We start from the raw sequence: 19,044 nt of genomic DNA on the forward strand, positions 1-19,044 counted from the left end.
TAAGACTTGATGCAATAGATAGGCTTCAGAAGGCTGCATATTTCTTCAAAATGAGCATGTAGTTGTTGTCTCTTACATGTGGTTGGGAATAACTATAAACAGCTAACTTTTGACTATTTAAGTTTTGTTGGGTTGTCTTCTCAATTAAAAGCACAATGAATGCACAACTCCTTGTTGACAGCAGGTAAGTAATGAACTTTTCTACAATCACAAAAGCAGGTTGGCAGCAGGTTGGCAGCAGGTCGTCACTTCAATTTGGGGTGCTGAGAAGGTGTTCAGGTTTTCAATCACTCTTGTCTTTTAACATAATTATAGTCGTGGCCTCATTAAGGCGTTATTCTCTTGTACAGCAGGTTTAGTCAGTATTCCAGGTGGAGGAGCTATAGCTCCTCCACCTGGAATACTCCCTCAGGCCTATTGGCTGTTCCTATTCCTGATTCATGGTAAAATAAGACCTTAGTGTTAGGACCACCCATGGCAGCTTAATTAGTCATGGTGGTTTGTTTTAGGAACGTGAAATGACCAAAGTCAGTTATTACAGAAGGATAAACACTTATTCTAAGTTTGTATCTTCTTATGTGGTGCTCATAAAAGCTCTTGTAAATTATTACAATAAGCAGTTATACCTTTGATAAATAGTAGAGTCTTCCTCACTCTTCGAGCTCCCAGCGTCGATTCCCTGCTTCAATCTTTCCGCTTCCCTCTTCCTGTTGTCTCCGTGTCTCCTATCATATTTTCATTCATTCAAATTTCAACTAAAGGTTGTTATTTCCTGTAAATGTATCATTTACAGTAATTCGTATTTTGTCACTTCCGTTGTTTATTTTATAACTTCACATACTATACACACTAATTTTCTGTAAAAGTTACCCGTGATACTTTTGATCTCCTAGAAATGCGTCTGTTTCAAAACTGAAGATGTTTTCAGTGTGTTTTACAGATATAAACAAATAAATTGTTTAGGAAAAACATCACCATGGAGTTGCCTAAAGAACAGATTTGTGGTGCGTCATACTGCAATTGTGCTATGACAAATTGTAGCATTGTTGTATTTTTGATCAGAGTGCATAAAATGTATTTGGTTTTGTAAATTTTTCTTTATAGAGTTGAATGCTAGCCAAAATCAAGAATTTTATCATAATATTTAATACCTAAAGTAACATTCGTAGTGATATGAATGGGCAAGTGATAAAACTTGTACCGGTGATAAAATTTATAACAATCAAGGTTTATTGGTAAAGTTTGTAACAAATAATGCATTTGTTAAAAAATTACAAATAGACTCAAAAATTATATGCATTGATTTCTTATGACATGTAGGAACAATATTTCATCGAGTTTTAAAAACTGCTTCTGTGCTGTCAAATCTATCCCACTTGAAAAAAAAATTGAACTCATGTTTTTCTCAAAACAAATAAGAATTACAGCAAAATTGTATATAACAAAACTTCTTTTATCGAGATTTCATTTTGATTTATTTTGATTGATTTTGCATAATGACTGCTTCATATTTATACAATAATACTAGTGAACACTAATGGAGTAGCACTCAAAATTAAAAATTCAAGCCTATTTTAGGCATGACAAAAATATTCTATAGCATTATGGATAGTAACTTAGTAAGGAAGGTTTTGTTCAAAAACTTTAACTGCTGTAACACCTTTTTATTTGATGTGGAATTGGGATGACTGCGTTTACTAACTAGCTCAAGGGCACTTATAAAGTCGTTAGGCGTTGCTACCCAGCTCCGGATATAGGCCAGTAGTCGCCATCAGTTGCTCGCTCTGCTGGCAATTTGCTCTCTATAAGGAGTGCAATCCTCACATTTTGACCAATGGACATACAGCTTATGGTTGGTCATCAAGCGGCAGTTATCGGGTGTCCGACTACAGTGAGTAGCTATTGGGGGAGCTTGGCCCGTCTATGGTCTTGTTTCCTGTAGCTTTTGTGATTGAAACGAAATGCGGTAAACCCCTTGTTTTGTTTGTGTGCTTTTGATTCATTTGTTACGTTTTATTCACTACTTCACGAGAATATTTTTTTGTTAATACACTTTCTTGGAATGAATCGGATTAAATTGTTTTGCATATAAGATATCTATTCATGGAATTAATCTTCTGAGTGGATTTACGTTTTACGCTGGACTGTCACTCAGCTTCCCTTAGGTTTGAATCTTTTGAAATAATCATTCAAACTATGTTACAGACCGGTTACCGTTTAATAAATTAATTTTTAGTTTGCTCGTTAGCAGTTTTGTATGTCATGGTTTCATGCAATATTTTGTGTAGTTGCTTCAACTGTCTTTTTGTGTGCCTGTGTGCCAGATATTTCCAACCTTTGTGATAAATTTGGAACTGCTGATACAATGCCGAATCACGTTAAAGGATGCTGCGTGCAATTTACTTTTTTGCGTTATTTTTGACGTTTAGTTTACCACTTGAATATCAGGAAAACTCAGCTGTTTTCGTCCATCAAAGCTGCATCATGCTTATTGTTGGTCTTTTAAAAAGGTCATCTTACGAATGTGGCAAGATCGGTAGAATTTAATATAAGACATACCTTGCAGCGAAATATTTGTGCAGGTTTCAGAGCTTTTAATATAGGCCTAATAAGAAAAATAGAGTTGCTCATAGTATAGGGTCATATGTGTTGAACAAGTATTTATTGTAAACAAAAAATAAACGAGATAGCCAAAGTTTTCCGCCTAGGCTGAGTTTACCTAAAGAGGTGTGGCAAAGCAGAAGGTATTAGAATCTTTCCTAAAAACATCTTCCTATAACCTCTGAGGTTTGACTGAATAATTGTAATGGTCTTGTTTGCATATCCTTGGGGGATTTGGGGCTAAAAGCTAGCCCTAGTTGCTGTTGTTTATTATCTCATTACAACACGCGAACGCCCAAAAGTTTTTGGTTCTAATAATGTATAGTTTGCCAGTTTTAAAACAAACTAACCGCTATTACAAGCTTAAGAACATATATTACAATTTTCGGAAGTGTTCACCAGACTTTGGTCTAGCGCTTTATCTTTCAGGAGCTCACTATACTATAATGGTAGTAAAATATAAAATTATTGGTGGTGTATTTCAACATTTAAACGAACAAATTGCAAATGTTAGTTGTGTATACAATTCCAATTACCTCTACTTATCAGGCAGTGTTCCACTACATACCATTACCAACTTTTTGGATTACTTAAATTTTAGCAGTGACAAGTTACATCTACTGTAAAAAAATTGTAGTGTAAGTCGAACATTCATGTACAACCACAAATCTAACTCTATGACATAGATAATTATATAGCCAGCTTTGTGTAACTCTAGACACAGCTGTTGTATTTGTTTATAATGATCTGCAATATGCCATTAATGGTCTAAAAAAACAACAGAGTGATCTAACACATGATTACAGTGCTGTGATGGTTCTACTGGGTGCAGGACTGAGATAAAGTCAAATCTTGACTCTAGGTCATAGAGAACAAGTTTTAAGTTTTTCATACTTCCATGTCATATATTTGCCAATTTTCGTAGCCAGCATTTTTGATTTTTTACTGTATTAAAATGCTTATGGTGTACAAGTGGTTAGTGCGTATCACTTGCTTCATGATTGCATTGTTACTCTAACCACACACGAAACTATTCTCATGAATAAGAAGCATCTAGGTAATCCATGACTTGTCTAACCTTAGCATGTCCTAAATTGATATTTCCATGCAGTATCACTGATGTAATCCTTATAATTTGGAAGATGCGCCTCACTCTAGTACAAGGTTATTTCGAAAATCAACTTATCCCATGAATCAACTAGATTCCTGTTCATGTCAGTCAGATGATTTGACACTTTTGAAGCCTGGTTTTGTATGACCAGTAGACGCTTGAAATTGGGTTTATACCTTAATCTATTCTACCACTGCTTTGCTAATAATAGAGAATATCTACAATTGCGTGTTTACGCCTCTGGTAGTGTGTTGAAGCAAAGAAACGCTTCAACACAAGATATGCTGACTGATTACCGCACTCGTTCTGCTTCAGAGTAGATATTCATATACATTATCAGAAGGTTAATCTGGTCAACATTTAGAATAACCTAAAAATTTAAGAGATTGATTGCAATGAAACATAATTTCTTGTTGATATTTATTTTGTTTGTGATTGATGACTATGTTCACGATTAACGATCGCTGTATTATTACTCATAGAGATAGGGAGACAAAGCAGTGCATGATAGGTAGACAAAAATATGTATACAAAAGTAGGCAACTCCCATAAAACCCAAATCTACAATGTGTTACACACCGAACTATTTCAACATTTCTGACACAGAAATAACTGCATACTATATTTATTACCTCTCCATTAGCTCAAACTGCTGTTGGAGTGGCAGTGTGAGGCAATGGCTGCCATCATTTACCCTGGTTTCTCAAATTTGTGCCATGGCACTTAGCATTCTCTTAGACTAGGCGTCAATTTGCAAAAGCTTTCTTGGGTTTTGTAGACATGAACATTAAATGCAGATTAGGATTGCTGGTAGGCCTGTGCTTCCAACTGTGTACAGGATGTAGTAGGAGACGAGAAGGAAGTGATTTCATAGCCGATTGTCATCGGGAGGTGCTAAACGAGATCCCAAGTGAAGTATCAGACTCAACGACACATGTACTCTTCTCCGGCAACACTCTCACCAACCTCACCTACGACAACATGCTTAGTCGTTTTGTTAACCTCAAGGTAGGTATCTACCGTAAAACCTCTAATTTAACACCACCTCTATTTGAACGCTACCTCCATTTGACCGCCACTGACACTATTTGATCTTTTCTAGCTCATAAGATCAACTGATCAGTAGAAAAGTGTGCACAAAATCGTATTAATAATGAATCGCTTATATCAATATAAGTTAATTCTCCTGTTGTCTAATTCCAAAGTTTTGCGTTTTTTTCGTTAAAATTTTCAAAGCAACACCATAGAAATAATCAATAGTGGTCTCAGGCTAGTAGTATCTCTTTGTTTAACGTGGTCTTTCTACTTCGAAGTAGCCTATTTTTATAATAAAACCGGTTTAAATTTACGATGGTAGATGAACTTTCAAAGCAATGCCATCGAAATGATTACTGCTTCAGGCTAATAGTGATTCCTTGTTTAACGCGGTCCTGATACTTTGAAATACATCTACATACCTATATAAAAACCTACATATTTACCTAAATACCTATATAAAAGTTTGAAAACCTTTACAGTTTTATTTTTTCTCTAAATTTATTTAAACTACACAAAACACTTTTTTCATGATATGAAGTTTGAAAGTTGGAGTGGTAACTATTGTTATATGTTAAATAAAAATAATTTTTTGTGCAAAGACTTTATTACCCGGGCAACGGGTATAACGGTTATATGTATAATAGATATAACACAATACGAACGCCATTTTTTCTCACAAGTTACCTCATGAGATATGTTACCATTCAAATGGAAGTTGAGTGTTGCCCCTACTTGATACTTTACATTATATGAAATTTTTTACGTAGTACGAAGCACAAATTGTGCGTAAATTTTTTACGTTATCAGGAATTTACGTTATAGGAAATATACGTTATAGGAGCATCTACTGCACTGTAGAAATTTCATTTAATTGTCATGGCACCCTGTTCTTCGACCCTTCCCCTGAAGTGACGCTTTATTAAAGGGAACATTCAAATTAAGGGAGGCATTTTGCAAATACACGGGCAAAGCGAATGTCACCAATATTTTGCACTCACATTCAAGCGGTGCGATATTAACCCTTTTGTATGCAAGAAATCTGCTGTAATTTACCTCCAACTTGTCGTAGATTGTCGTAGATCTCTAAATTAATATGCATTGGAATGTTGAGTAAAATCTCTACCAGTTGCTATCTATTGCTTGCAATTGATCTACTATGATCTTATAGCCTGTGTTGCAATTTGTTGGAATTTTCAATTTTTATTCCACTTTAGAATTGAAAGCATATTTTTATTTTATAACTATATTTAATGTTGCATCAAAGCTCATGGCGCCTGTTGATATGTTTGCTACAATTTGGAGCCAAAACTGGCTTGTTATGTGCAATAGAAGAGCAGTTATAAGGGTCAATCCATTGTAAGCTGAGTGTAGATACCGTAAAACCTCTAATTGAACGCCACCTCTATTTGAACGCCACCTCCGATTGACCACCACCCTGAGGGAAGGGTTGAAAATAAACCACCACTCTCCAATTGAACGCCGCCTCCATTTGACCGCCACTGACATTACTTGATATTTCCGAGCCCATAATACCAACTGATCAGTAGAAGAATGTCCACAAAATCGTATTAATAATGAATTGTTTATAATTAAATTTTTTGTCCAATTCCAAAGCTTTTCGTTTTTTCGTTAAAACTTTGAAAGCAATACCATAGTAATAATCAATAACGGTCTCAGGCTAGTAGTAGTTCTATGTTTATTGCGGTCTGTCTACTTTGAAGTAGCCTACAATATAAATATCGGCTTGAATTTACATTGGTAGATGAACTTTTAAAGCAACACTATAGAAATAATTACTTTCTCAGGCTAATAGTGGTACCTTATTTAACGCAGTCCTGATACTTCGAAGTATGTGAACATATATAAAAATGGTTCAAATTTACGATAGTAGATGAAACTTGGAAAGCAATGCCATAGAAATAACTAGTAACTGTCTCAGGCTAATAGTCGTTCCTTTTTTAACGCAGTCCCAATACGTCGAAGGACATGCATATAAAAACCGGTTCCCAAGTTTTGGACTAAAGGTTACGCAAGCAAACTTTTAGCAAGTAAACTATTCCGCGTTGCATTAGTGCTAAATACAGCGCGTGAAAGTTTGTCTCTGCCAAAAAAATTGTTTGGATGCTAATATCGACTAGTTCAGTAGTGCAGAAGACGGTTTGAGGCCAGAAGATATTGTGGGAGGTATTGGACGACTAGAAGATGTTCGTTCCATCAAAAGCAACAATCAGAATGCAGCTATCCGAGTAAAGGATGAAAATATTTTTGTTTTAAAAATGTAAATTTTTGTTTCTGTATGTAATATAAGTATGGTTAGTTTATGTCACTTGGTAATTAATACACATTTGTATAATTTGATAGATTATTGTTGTATAACTTATAAATATGTATATTTAATAGCATCCTTGTGGCTATCTTAACACAGCTTGCGATGGATCGATGCTCATAACTCCACTCCTATTGCACATAAAAAGCTAGTTTTGTCTGCAAACTGTAGCACACATATCAGTGAGTGCAATGAGCTTTTATTCAACAATGTTAAATATAGATATAAAATAAAAATATGTCTTCAAATTTCGAATGAAATAAAATTTTAACAACTTGCGAAGAAGGACACAGGTTATAATATCATCGCCGATCAATTGCAAACAATAGATATTAACTGGTAGAAATATTTCTCAGTTTCTCGATGTACATTTATTAAGAGATCTTTGACAAGTTAGAGGTAAGTTAACAGATTTATTGCAATCAAAATGGTTAATATCGGTCCACTGGAAAAAGAGGGCAAAATATAGGCGACATTCGTTAAGCCCGTAATAGGGCTAAATTTATCTTCCAAAAATGCTGACGAGCCATTTGAAAATTTGACCTCCAGCCTCTATTGACTGCCGCCTCTAACTGACCGCCACCATTGAAAGCTTGAAAAATAGAGCGCCATGGCGTTCAATTAGAGGTTTTATGGTATATTAGTTCTAATCGCTCTTATATGGGCTTTTGATTTTTTATATTGCATTTAGTGGGCTTCTTATACAAAACTTAAGCTGTATTTTTCAACCTTTCTCCTATAATGGCTGTTTATTAGAGGTGTCATTCAAATAGAGGGTGGCGCTGTATTTTTCGAATTTTGAAAAGAAGATTTTGAAAGCATCGCTCCGCTTAACCCTCAAAATAAATTTAATTTTACTGATAAAATCCTTAAAGGTTGGCTTGCAACAAAATTCACATTACCGTTATTTGATATGAAAAGAATCACTATGTCTTACTCTGTTGTGTTGAAGGTGCAAAATATGTGGAAAGGTGATTACAAGCTCTTGAAAGCTCAAAAACGAACAGAAAATCGCAGCCACACGAGACCGCCGTAGTTTGGATTCCCTTTCCAAAATGGCTCAAATGTGATGTAGTTGTGAGAGATAGTTTCCGTTTACACTTTCTTGCAACCTTATTCGTCGAAATATTTTCACAAATATACTTCACGCATTCAATAAAACCATGTCTATTGTTCTTACGCGTCTGTTTTACCGTCATTGTAATGCTGTCACTTTTAGCAGTGATATCTTATAACTTACCGTAAAAATTCGTTTAATTTTTTAGTCTTAGCCTGAAGGAGTACATATCATTATCTGATAATCATGACGAGCCTGTTGGTCACTTGTGATAATCGAAAAGTGCTGCAGAAATTATTTGCGAAGTATTGGGTCACATGATCAGATTACGACTTGCCGATTAGACCAGGCCGAAACAAAACTGTAAAGTAGCGAGCATCTATATTTGATTCAGGGTCTTTGGTAAAACCCGAAGTGTTTGTCATAAACTAGTACCACGATAAGTTTTATATTGAGCTTTGTATTGGCCTTTCAATTCACATGAGAACATACGTGACAAGACGATAACCAAATTTCGTGGCTACGTCAGAGAAATAAAGAGATTCCAATCTACGGCGGCTTTTCGTTTTTGAGCTTTTTAGAGCTTGTAATCACATTTCCACATATTTGGCACTTACAACACAACAGAGTAAGACATGGTGAATCTTTTGATACGAAATAACTGTAATGTGAATTTTGTTGCAAGTCAACCTTTAACATAAACTCGCAAAATATCTCTAAATCTAATACTATTAAATTTTTAGGTATAACGTTAGATAAACACCTAAATTGGTCGCACCATATCTATTCAATCTTGCAAAAATTCCATCCTTTTTCAGGGTTATTGTTTAGATGTTCTCAGTGTCTTCCTGAATATATTTTACTACTGATTTACAATGCTTATGTAAACTCAAAACTAACTTACTGTGTTGAAGTGCAGGGAAATGCTCCAGCTGTGTACTTAAATCATTTATTTCTCTTTCAAAAAAGGCTAGTTCGTATTATTTGTAAAAAAGATTTCCTATATCCTACTAAAGAGCTTTTCCAAGCCTTGAAACTTTTTGACAGTTTTCGGTTATATAAATATCATACTTTGCTTCATGCTTTTCTAACATTTTAAGATTATTTTCAAAACACTGCGCCTGTAAAGATTACAAGACAAAGTTTTATAAATTTACCCATTCCACCATCTAGATCCTCTGCCATTCATCGAAAAACAACATACCAAAGATCAGTGCTATGGAACCAAATACCTAAATATGTTTAAAAACAGACCCATTTCTGAATTTAAAAATACTCCCAAGACTTCATCTTCTGGAGTGGGAGTGAGAGTCTATTTTTTCTGCTATCGTCTAATTGGGCCTTGACCGGTTCAGACCCATTTCTTTAACAGATCCATTTCTGAATTTAAAAATACTCCAAGACTTCATCTTCTGGAGCGGGAGTGAGAGTCTATTTTTTTTGCTATCGTCTAATTGGACTTTGACCGGTTCGCCGTTGCATATAGGTCTCATCATCACCTCCTTTGTGTTGTTATATTTGTTACAAGTTTATTATTAGAAATTAATTATACACTCTTTTGTTGACAACCATGTGATGTGTTTATTGAGTACTTCAATTTTTTGTTCTATTTTTTTATTGATGAAACAAACAAACTCGTAAAAGGTTTGCAATTTTTAACCCTTTTACTGGTGAAGAGATGCTAATTTTGCCTACCTATATTTTGGGATCGCCTTCGGGCGAATCGACATTATTGCCATTGAGCTCCGCATTTTTGTCAAACCGTTTTTTATATATGTCAAAGTGATAGACCGAGTTAAACAAGGTCCTACTTTGATTATAAAATATTAGCCGGATACAGTTACCGTTTCGATCGTGTTGCTTTCAAAGTTTTAAAGGAAAAACTGTCAAGCCTTAGAGTTAGAAAACAGACTTTGGTGTCGTAACAATGGCTGCTATTACACTGTACAGTGTTTCAGGGGAGACTTTTCATTGTTCATTAAAATGCTTTAAAGTCTTCAGGCCAGATTGTAAACCACATCATGTATGGCTCATGTTATGAGTTCTAAAATGCCAGAAAACTTCTAATACTTTTTAATTTATATGTTAAATATAATATGTCTCTGTACTTTGGATAGTGACTTGGGTAAGTTTCCTGTCAACCGATATTGCAGTCTGTATTTAGACATTTTCAGCATATAATGAAATGTTAGGGTTTTATTAAAGATAAGAAAGATTTATTTGGTCTCCCTGTGGAAGAGTAGAAATACAAACCTCTTCCTACCGATTACTACTTCATTAATATAAATTTTTAGATTTCTGCATATAATGTGTTTGTTATATTGCTATATGTAATTACTTGAAATACTTATCATTGTTTTTTGGTTTGTAAAAACAAACAATAAAATGCATTCATAAAAGAATATTCGCTGCACCATGTGACGGTTCCGATTTGCTCGACAAATATTGGAATGAATTAATGTTGTATGTATAGCTATGACTGTAGTTATTAACCATGAACATAACATGTGTGTATGTCTGGGTGCTTGTTGGTGATTGCTGGCTGTAGTAGACTAGCTTCGCTAAATGCCTTTTGTGACCATCAGACATGCATGTATATTACGAGCTATTTCTGTCCATCTACTCTCAAATATTTATATGAAATGTTGTCAGTGAAGTCAACTCGGGCTGTTGTATTATTTCTCTACTGAGTTGTGAACTTCAACTATGTCACCTTAATGTTACGTTGTTAACTATGTCCCTTTGATGTTAGGTTCTTGATGTCTCCTATAACTACTTAAATGAAAACTCATTCTCCTCTGATGTCTTTTCTTACATGACAGAACTTACACTCGTTGATCTCCAGCGCAACAGGCAAGTATCTATAATCTTTAGTTGAGCATTTGCTTTTCCTTTTTTACTACTCTAGATAAGTGATGAGCATCAGGTATAATTGGAGGAGACCAGGTGTTGCTCGATTTTTTTAATAATTCCAACAGTCACTATGTCTCTATTGGGCCGATGATCTGGAGTTGGACTTGCGCATGTTGAGTTACTGCGCGATACGCATTTCAATGAACATTTACATGTTGAGGCTTAACACGGGTGTTTTATTTAAAAAGGTAGGGAATTCTACGCCAGAGGTCATAGCGGCATACATCTGTCTCGCTTGCGCGGCATTATCTTGCGCAACATTTGCAAGTGCCATTTCCATCTTTTGCATTTATGAAACATTCAATGAATGTTTGTAACAGAACTCGCTGCTTGATTTGCTGGTCTGGGCTGTTTCCATCTTGCGATGACGCAGACTTTCGGATTCAGCTCACAGTGAACACGGTGAGACCACCCAGTGAGATATCTATGCTATTGCATAATAAATTTCAAAGAAAGAAGTTACTCGTAATTGTTCATTTGATAATAAATTAGCGTCTAAATATATGTAGATGGCATTCCAATCTTCTTCTGCTGAGCCAGCTTCTTTGCCATAGCAATGTTTGAACTTGTAACAAAGATATTCATTGTTCCGACCTTAGCCAAAGTTTCCTTTTGCACAAACGACAGCCATGTTTGCTAAGCGTCCGGTGTAAGCTTTAAAGTTTCTCTGCTTTATTATCTTTTGTTTAGACAGGTCATGTTTTTAGTCGTTGTTTTGATAGAGTATTGACAGTAGACTTGTATACACGCGCTGCACGCACACGCATCGATCTATCACTCTATAATGCGTATGTACCTTTTGTGCAGTCTCATGTCAGGCTCACTTGCATTTACTTGTTAAAAAACATCATAGTATTTCCCATTATTCTCGCTCATGAAACATAATAGCGAGAAGTTGTTGTGAATGGTGCTATTGCTGGTATGCCTGTGCTTTATCGGTCTGCCGGGAACAACAGTATGAAGGACCTTGAGTTCTTGTAAAGCGAGTATTTGTCACCATGGGATGATACAGCGTAGATGGTTGTGGTAGCGATAGGTACCCTTGGCCTCCCGCAGTAACTGACAGGAACAGCAAGAAGTTTTTGAATCGCCAAATATAATAACATTTTGGTCAGCGTGAGTTGGCCTAACGTCTATGTCACACTTGAAGCTATAATTTATACACTTGAGTGTTCAGTAGGATCTTTTAGAGTATCTGCAGATATGCTATAGTCTCAGGACAAACCGTGATCAAGATGTTAAAATGCTGCTGTCACCGTAACTCCGTGAGCAACTCAAGCCAAGTCTTATTTAACATTTACACTCCCACAAAGCTTACAGAAGCCATTCCTGTTGAATGTGCTATCAGTAGAGCAGTAGCATTAGATAGATTTTAATTAATTCCTTTATCTCAGTACATCGGTAGCTCAAAGAAATCTGCTTCATTCAAACCTATTGAAGTTCTATTAAGCCGTTCCAGGTTGTAAATTCCGCTCATTTTTTATTACACTGATAGATGGTATCTTAACATGCGTAACCCACCTTTGCTGATCAAATACAATCCTTATATTTGACAATAAGTGATAAAAATATGATTATTATTTTTCAGAGTTTTTACTATAATAAGAGTCGTGCCTATCTGCCTATGTTAACAGCGTTAAAAAAACAATAGCATCACACAAGAATTGAACCTGGATACTCAGATTCCCAACCAAATGCACTACCAACTGCACCACACGACTACCTTTTTACACCCAAGAATGATTGTGCGCATACTTATTACACATCACGATCGCTCAGGCGTGTGAGACTGCCAGCATACTAATTAATATTAATATAATCTAGGAGGGGTTTCAACTCTTATAGTATTAGCTGCTGATGTAACCTCAACAGGTGTTTATTTCTTCCCCTTCTTTCCAATAAAGTTCAATAAACTAATTACAGGGAACCCCCTTGTTACGCCATCCCTGTCTCACGTTTTTTACTTGCGATGTGCAACACGGTGTTTTTTTGTCCACGTCATATGACATGTTTTTCGCCATACGATATCAACAAAAAATTCTATCTAAATTGTGCTAAATACGTCAGAATAATGACGATACCGATGCTATTCGTTGAAATCCCTCCCACAATGCCTAAAAGAGATACGATGCTCGCTCTCGGTTTAGCATTAATCGTTAATAAGTTATAGTGAAAATGAAACCACATACAGGTAATAAGGAGCATTCTTCATTAATAAGTTATAGTGAAAACGAAACCGCATACAGGTAATAAGGAGCATTCTTCATTAATAAGTTATAGTGAAAACGAAACCACATACAGGTAATAAGGAGCATTCTTCATTAATAAGTTATAGTGAAAACGAAACCACATACAGGTAATAAGGAGCATTCTTCATTAATAAGTTATAATGAAAACGAAACCGCATACAGGTAATAAGGAGCATTCTTCATTAATAAGTTATAGTGAAAACGAAACCACATACAGGTAATAAGGAGCATTCTTCATTAATAAGTTACAGTGAAAACGAAACCACATACAGGTAATAAGGAGCATTCTTCATTAATAAGTTATAATGAAAACGAAACCGCATACAGGTAATAAGGAGCATTCTTCATTAATAAGTTATAGTGAAAACGAAACTACATACAGGTAATAAGGATTAAGACGATGACAAAATTAAAGTTTAGTAAAATACATACTAAAACTTAGCTTCAAGTGTGTGTTCAGTAAGCTAAATTCATTCAAGTTAAATTTGAAGTTTATGTTATGCATCTGTCTTGAAGGTAAGACCTCCATACGGTATGTACTGCACATAGTAAATTGTGCGGTTAGATTTTTTTGCAGATCATAACCACTCGATACACAAAATACACTAAAGTTGCTGTAGGTAACTGTAGTTACTAAGGTTAATATACTATATTGTTATTAGTTTTAATATGTACAGCACGTATATAAAAATTTTCATGTTTTTCACCGAGGGATGTTTGTATTAAATAAGTACTATGGGTTTCTATACCCTTTAAACGACATCTTTGCCTTACGATGCCAACACCAGAACGAATTAATGCTGTATGTTGGGGTCCGCTATACGCATTCATTCTAGCATGATTTGTAGATTTCTTTCCATAATACAGTAGATGTACGCTGTCATGAAGTTGGATGAATGTTGGGCTTGTCAAACCCGCTCACCCCCCTCACATATATGCGTATATGAACCTTTTGAACTATAAACATGTTTATAGTTGATATGTCCTCCCAAATGTTGATAAATATATATTTTAGTTATTTAGTTTTTTTTATACATGTGTATCTTGCCTACCAATACTCCAATCTTCACATAATGAATCCTAATCCCTTTAAATGGCGTTCGAACAGTATTTCCCGCGAACTATACCCTAATACTGGATGTCATAGCCATGTAATATTGCCAGGGGGGGGTTACCCATCTTTTGCGCAGTCCTCAACCATTTCACTAGTTGCATTGTGTAAGTTCAAGAACACATTTTGTTCATTTCCCTTTGCAGGATTAAGAAACTGCCTTCGCCACTCTTGCGGAATTCTCACATAAGGACACTCAAGCTGGACTACAATCATATAAAGCATCTTCCTGCAGGTAAGAACAGGGATACAGCTCAGTCTATACTCATAATCATGCTTCCCGCAGGTAAGAACAGGGATACAGCTCAGTCTATACTCATAATCATGCTGAGCGCACCATCAGCAAGCCCATGGTTGGCATAGAGCTAATCAACTTGCTGGAGGTTTGTGGTTAGATGCATTGTTATCCGATGTTATTGCGCTCAATTATGTGATAGGAAGTCGCTCGATATGAAGCTATTAGCAGTGACAATCACCAGCCTATTTCTATTCTGATTACAGTCAGAGTAACGCTTATCTTCGGGGTTGTCATGTGTTCATAGGAGATTATTATGCCTGTTTAGTTTTAGTACAAGTACTGGCCCAGAGCAACAACTAGTCTAGAGTATCAAGCGAGTCCTGCACAAATCTTTTTTATATGTCTTGTCTAAATTACTTGTTTGAGAATTATTAATTTTGTAACCAGAACGTTTATGGGGTGTAGATAGTGGGCCCCGTGTTCATCGTAGAATGAATACTTGCATGACTTGCAATATGAATTTGAATGTGACATCGCATAGAGTACAGACTGAGGGTAGCAAATTCAAAGCTAGCTTCAAAAACCGAAAAACCTCTATTTGAACGCGATGGCGCTCTATTTTTCAACCCTTTCTCTATTAGTGGTAGTCGAATAGAGGTGGCGTTCTAATAGAGGCTGGCGTTGTATTTTTCAAATAGATTGTCAGAATTTTGGGAAGATAAATTTAACCCTTTTGCGGGCGGAAGTGACTGTCCCCTATATTTTGCACTCTCCTTCAGGTGGCAGGACATTAATAGCAATTGAAGAAATAATTGTTATTCATGTAACTGAGTCATTATCAGTATGATTCTGTGGACACTTTTCTGCTGATTATTTTCTATTGTTGTTTCATAAAGATCTAAGCATGTCAAAGTGGCAGTCAGATGGAGGCGGCATTCTATTTTTCAACCCTTCTCCTATAGTGGCGGTCAAATATAGGTGGTATTCAATTCGAGGTTCTACGGTAATCTATATATTTCTCGATGTTTGTGTGTAGTTCTAGTTAGAGCTATTAAAATCTTGGAATAAAAAATCTGTATCGCAGAAGATTTGATCTCGGTTCCTCCAGTTTGTTAATCCGACGCCTTACCAATTCAGCCACACAAGTTGGATGTATGCATTAAGCGATGTATGTCGCTATATGGGAGAAAATACGCTACCACTCTATCTCACGGCGTAAGGATATAGCGTAACGTCATGAGAAGCGGTAGCTCTTATTAGTAAGCTTGCTCAAATTATCTATTGACAACGTTCCAGGCTAATAGCAAGTGGTGGGCAACTCTCATTCCTCTCATTGTTTATAAGTTGATTTTTTATACCTGGGCAACGCCAGTAGCACAGCTAGTATGTACTGTAGATATAAAATAAAAATATACCTTCAAATATAGAATGAAATATAAAATTGAAAGCTCTAACAAATTGCAAATCAAAGCACAGGCTATAATATCAACTCAGATCAATTGCAAGCAATAGATAATAACTGGTACAGATATTTTTTGGCTTTCCAATGCATATTTTATTTAGAGATCTTTGACAAGTTAGAGGTAAGTTAGCAGATTTATTGCATCCAAAAGGTTTAATATTGCTCTACTGGAAAGAGAAGGCAAAATAATGGTGACATTTGCTTCGTCTGTAAAAAGGCTAAATTTATCTTCTCAAAATTCCAAAGAGCCATTTGAAAAGTATAATGCCAGCCTCTATTTGAACACCACTTCCGATTGACCGCCACTAGAGAAGGGTTAAAAATACGGTGCCATGGCGTTCAATTAGAGATTTTACGGTCACTTATATTATTTATATCATCTTATTTTGAATGTTTCTTACATCATTTTAATTATCACAATCAGACTCTTCATTGTCACCAGCTTGCAGTGTTCTTTTCTTCATATGATGAGTGCTGATGGGTTTTTAATACTTCTTTAAAGCATTGATGCGAAGATGTTTGCTCATGTTTTTTTCTGTTATAGTTGTTTTATTTCCAAGTAAACGATTTCTGTTCTCACCACCATTCTCACTGACACTAGTCTTCTTGGGATTAATAACGTTGAAAAAGGAACGTATGAAATATTGTCTAACGTTATTCTACCACCGTAGAATCAACGTATGTGTACATAAGTACGGATCTACAATATCTTGAGAACACCTTATGTTGGAAATTACTTCATATAGTTAGACAAATATTTGACCCATTTTTACAAATTTTACTGAATAACTTGTGTACCGAGTTTGTTCTACCAGCAATCTTTACTATAACAATAGTCATATCCGTTCGTGTGTCCTACGCCGCTGTTGGAGGTTAGGCAAAAAAGATTGCACTATTCGGGATTCACACCTGCGACCTCTTGCTGGACCACTCGGTACTTTACCACTGCACTATTCAACTACCTTCTGACACTTTGGAGTTATTGCATAGATAGTTATTCTCTGTGCTTCAAGGGCACACCTGACGTTCTCTCATGGTCAGCTAGACTGCTAGGGCGCTGGTGACTGACAACAGAGGAACCCCTTTTCGGTATATGGGTCTATCCATAATCACCATTGTTACAATTAGAGCAGAAATTTAATTATAAAAGATTGGTATTGCATTTAAGATGATTTTAAATCAGATATTCGCTTAGAGCTCAACAAGCTCTTTCGAATGATGTATAATATGTCACACTAAAGTTGATTTTTACTGAGAAATTTTGTAGTTGGTGTGTCACGCGCGTTACATCAGAGAAATATGCATTTTGAAGAGCTAGTTGCTTATCCTTAAAACTTTCTGATTTGTTGGGAAGCATAATTATAAAAACTTATTTGTCTTATTTTAAAGAAGCTTGCTGACATATGCACTAAAATTTATCCAGATATTTGATGGTAGTTATCAACTACCTGCTTGTAAACATGTCACCGCTGTTACATTCGATTGTCACCATCGTTACGCTTCTTATATCCTGTAAACTTATAAGTATTTAAGTTCACTGTAATGAGATCAATAATGGTATTAAAGCTAATGATTACAATATATATATAGACAAGCCTTAACTTGAAATGTTTTTTATTGGTTTCAAAGTATAAAATATAATAATATAATAGTTATAATACATGACAAACATGATTAACCTTAAATAACGTAAGATGAAAAAATGAATATTGATCATGTAAGTGTGAGAATGTACTAATAAAATGTTTTAGAGCATTCTGCATGCTCTAAATCTTCTGTTAAACATTACTGACCTCTTTTAGAGAGAGTAGGACAAGACAGTGACTTGGCTATGTGATGAAATTCTACCCATGATATATTTTTTGTAATAATAACAAAAGTGTTTTTTGGCTTCACTCTTTAAAAAAACTGCACTTTAGCTTTGAGGGCAACTACACTGTTTACCACTCCTACATAATGCCTAGAATTTTTTTTTCCAGGCAGCAATGTTAGCACGATCACCTTCTTTCAATGTGCTTGCTAGTTGTTTGATGGGTTCGGAATTGCACTCACTTTCTGGATCACTAATTGCATGGTCATCAGGATCTATGTAAAAGTTAAAACTTTCCAATTGCATACTTTTACTTTTCTATTTCTTTGTTTTATTTTATCTTTTCTCATCTCTATTGCCATCTTCTGACAATCATAGTCATATTGTCATTGCTAGTTTACGTACGGTCTGGCGACCTTTGCTTGGGCTGTTTAGAAGTGCTCGATCAATCTTTTTACAGCTTTAACTTCAGATTGTGCGTTGCCAAACTGGGAAGTGGTTTCCACAAAAAATGAATATAAACTTTAATAACATTTTTTTTACAAAATATTTGACACATTAACCTAAAACATCCATAATGTACGCAGATGTAGTAAAGCATTAAGTTTTTTGAAGAAAAAAAATGAATGTACATACCTGGTAATTTTACTTTCAAAAGTTTTTTCCCGATCTCTGTATTGCTAAACTCTAATTCTTGCTTTTTCTCGAGTTTCCTCCAATTGATCTTCTGTAAGTTGAGTTTTTTATTTTGTTCTGCTCTTCTGATTTTGACTAGGGCAGTCAAATATTGAGTCTATTGTTTTGAATATTGACGTATTTTTTACGATATTTACGCATCTGCTCTGCAGATGTTGTCTTACCCATGTTGAAAGCAGAAATGACCAACAGACTTTCCACCTAATAATGTTCTGTTTCAAGCACTTATTACAAGTTACTCACATGATTGGATCGGATTAAATTGAACTATTCTCAGTATCGGAGTCGCAAGTCTTAGTAATACATTTGTAAGATAGGAACCGTTTGCTAACTTGCTTGAAGAAGTTTGTTAAATTCCCGCAATGGCTTAAATTTACAATATAATGAGTAACTCATACATGAGAACATCAACAACACCACAAATTACTGTTA

At 35.4% G+C, this 19,044-nt stretch overlaps 1 protein-coding gene across 2 annotated transcripts in view; it reads left to right on the plus strand.

Annotated features, from left to right (window-relative positions):
- The first annotated feature begins 4,490 nt into the window (after nucleotides 1–4,490).
- The window catches only part of LOC137406032 (amphoterin-induced protein 1-like), a 28,940-nt gene continuing 14,386 nt past the window's right edge, over nucleotides 4,491–19,044 (plus strand). For both annotated transcript variants that reach the window (XM_068092549.1, XM_068092550.1), the window contains exons 1-3: nucleotides 4,491–4,720; nucleotides 10,886–10,986; nucleotides 14,553–14,641. In XM_068092549.1, coding sequence (XP_067948650.1) covers nucleotides 4,493–4,720; nucleotides 10,886–10,986; nucleotides 14,553–14,641 — 418 coding nt within the window. In that variant the 5' untranslated portion in view covers nucleotides 4,491–4,492. The remainder of the gene's footprint in view (nucleotides 4,721–10,885; nucleotides 10,987–14,552; nucleotides 14,642–19,044) is intronic.

The sequence above is a fragment of the Watersipora subatra genome, chromosome 10 (assembly GCF_963576615.1).
Source record: "Watersipora subatra chromosome 10, tzWatSuba1.1, whole genome shotgun sequence".
Taxonomy (NCBI): Eukaryota; Metazoa; Bryozoa; class Gymnolaemata; order Cheilostomatida; family Watersiporidae; genus Watersipora; species Watersipora subatra.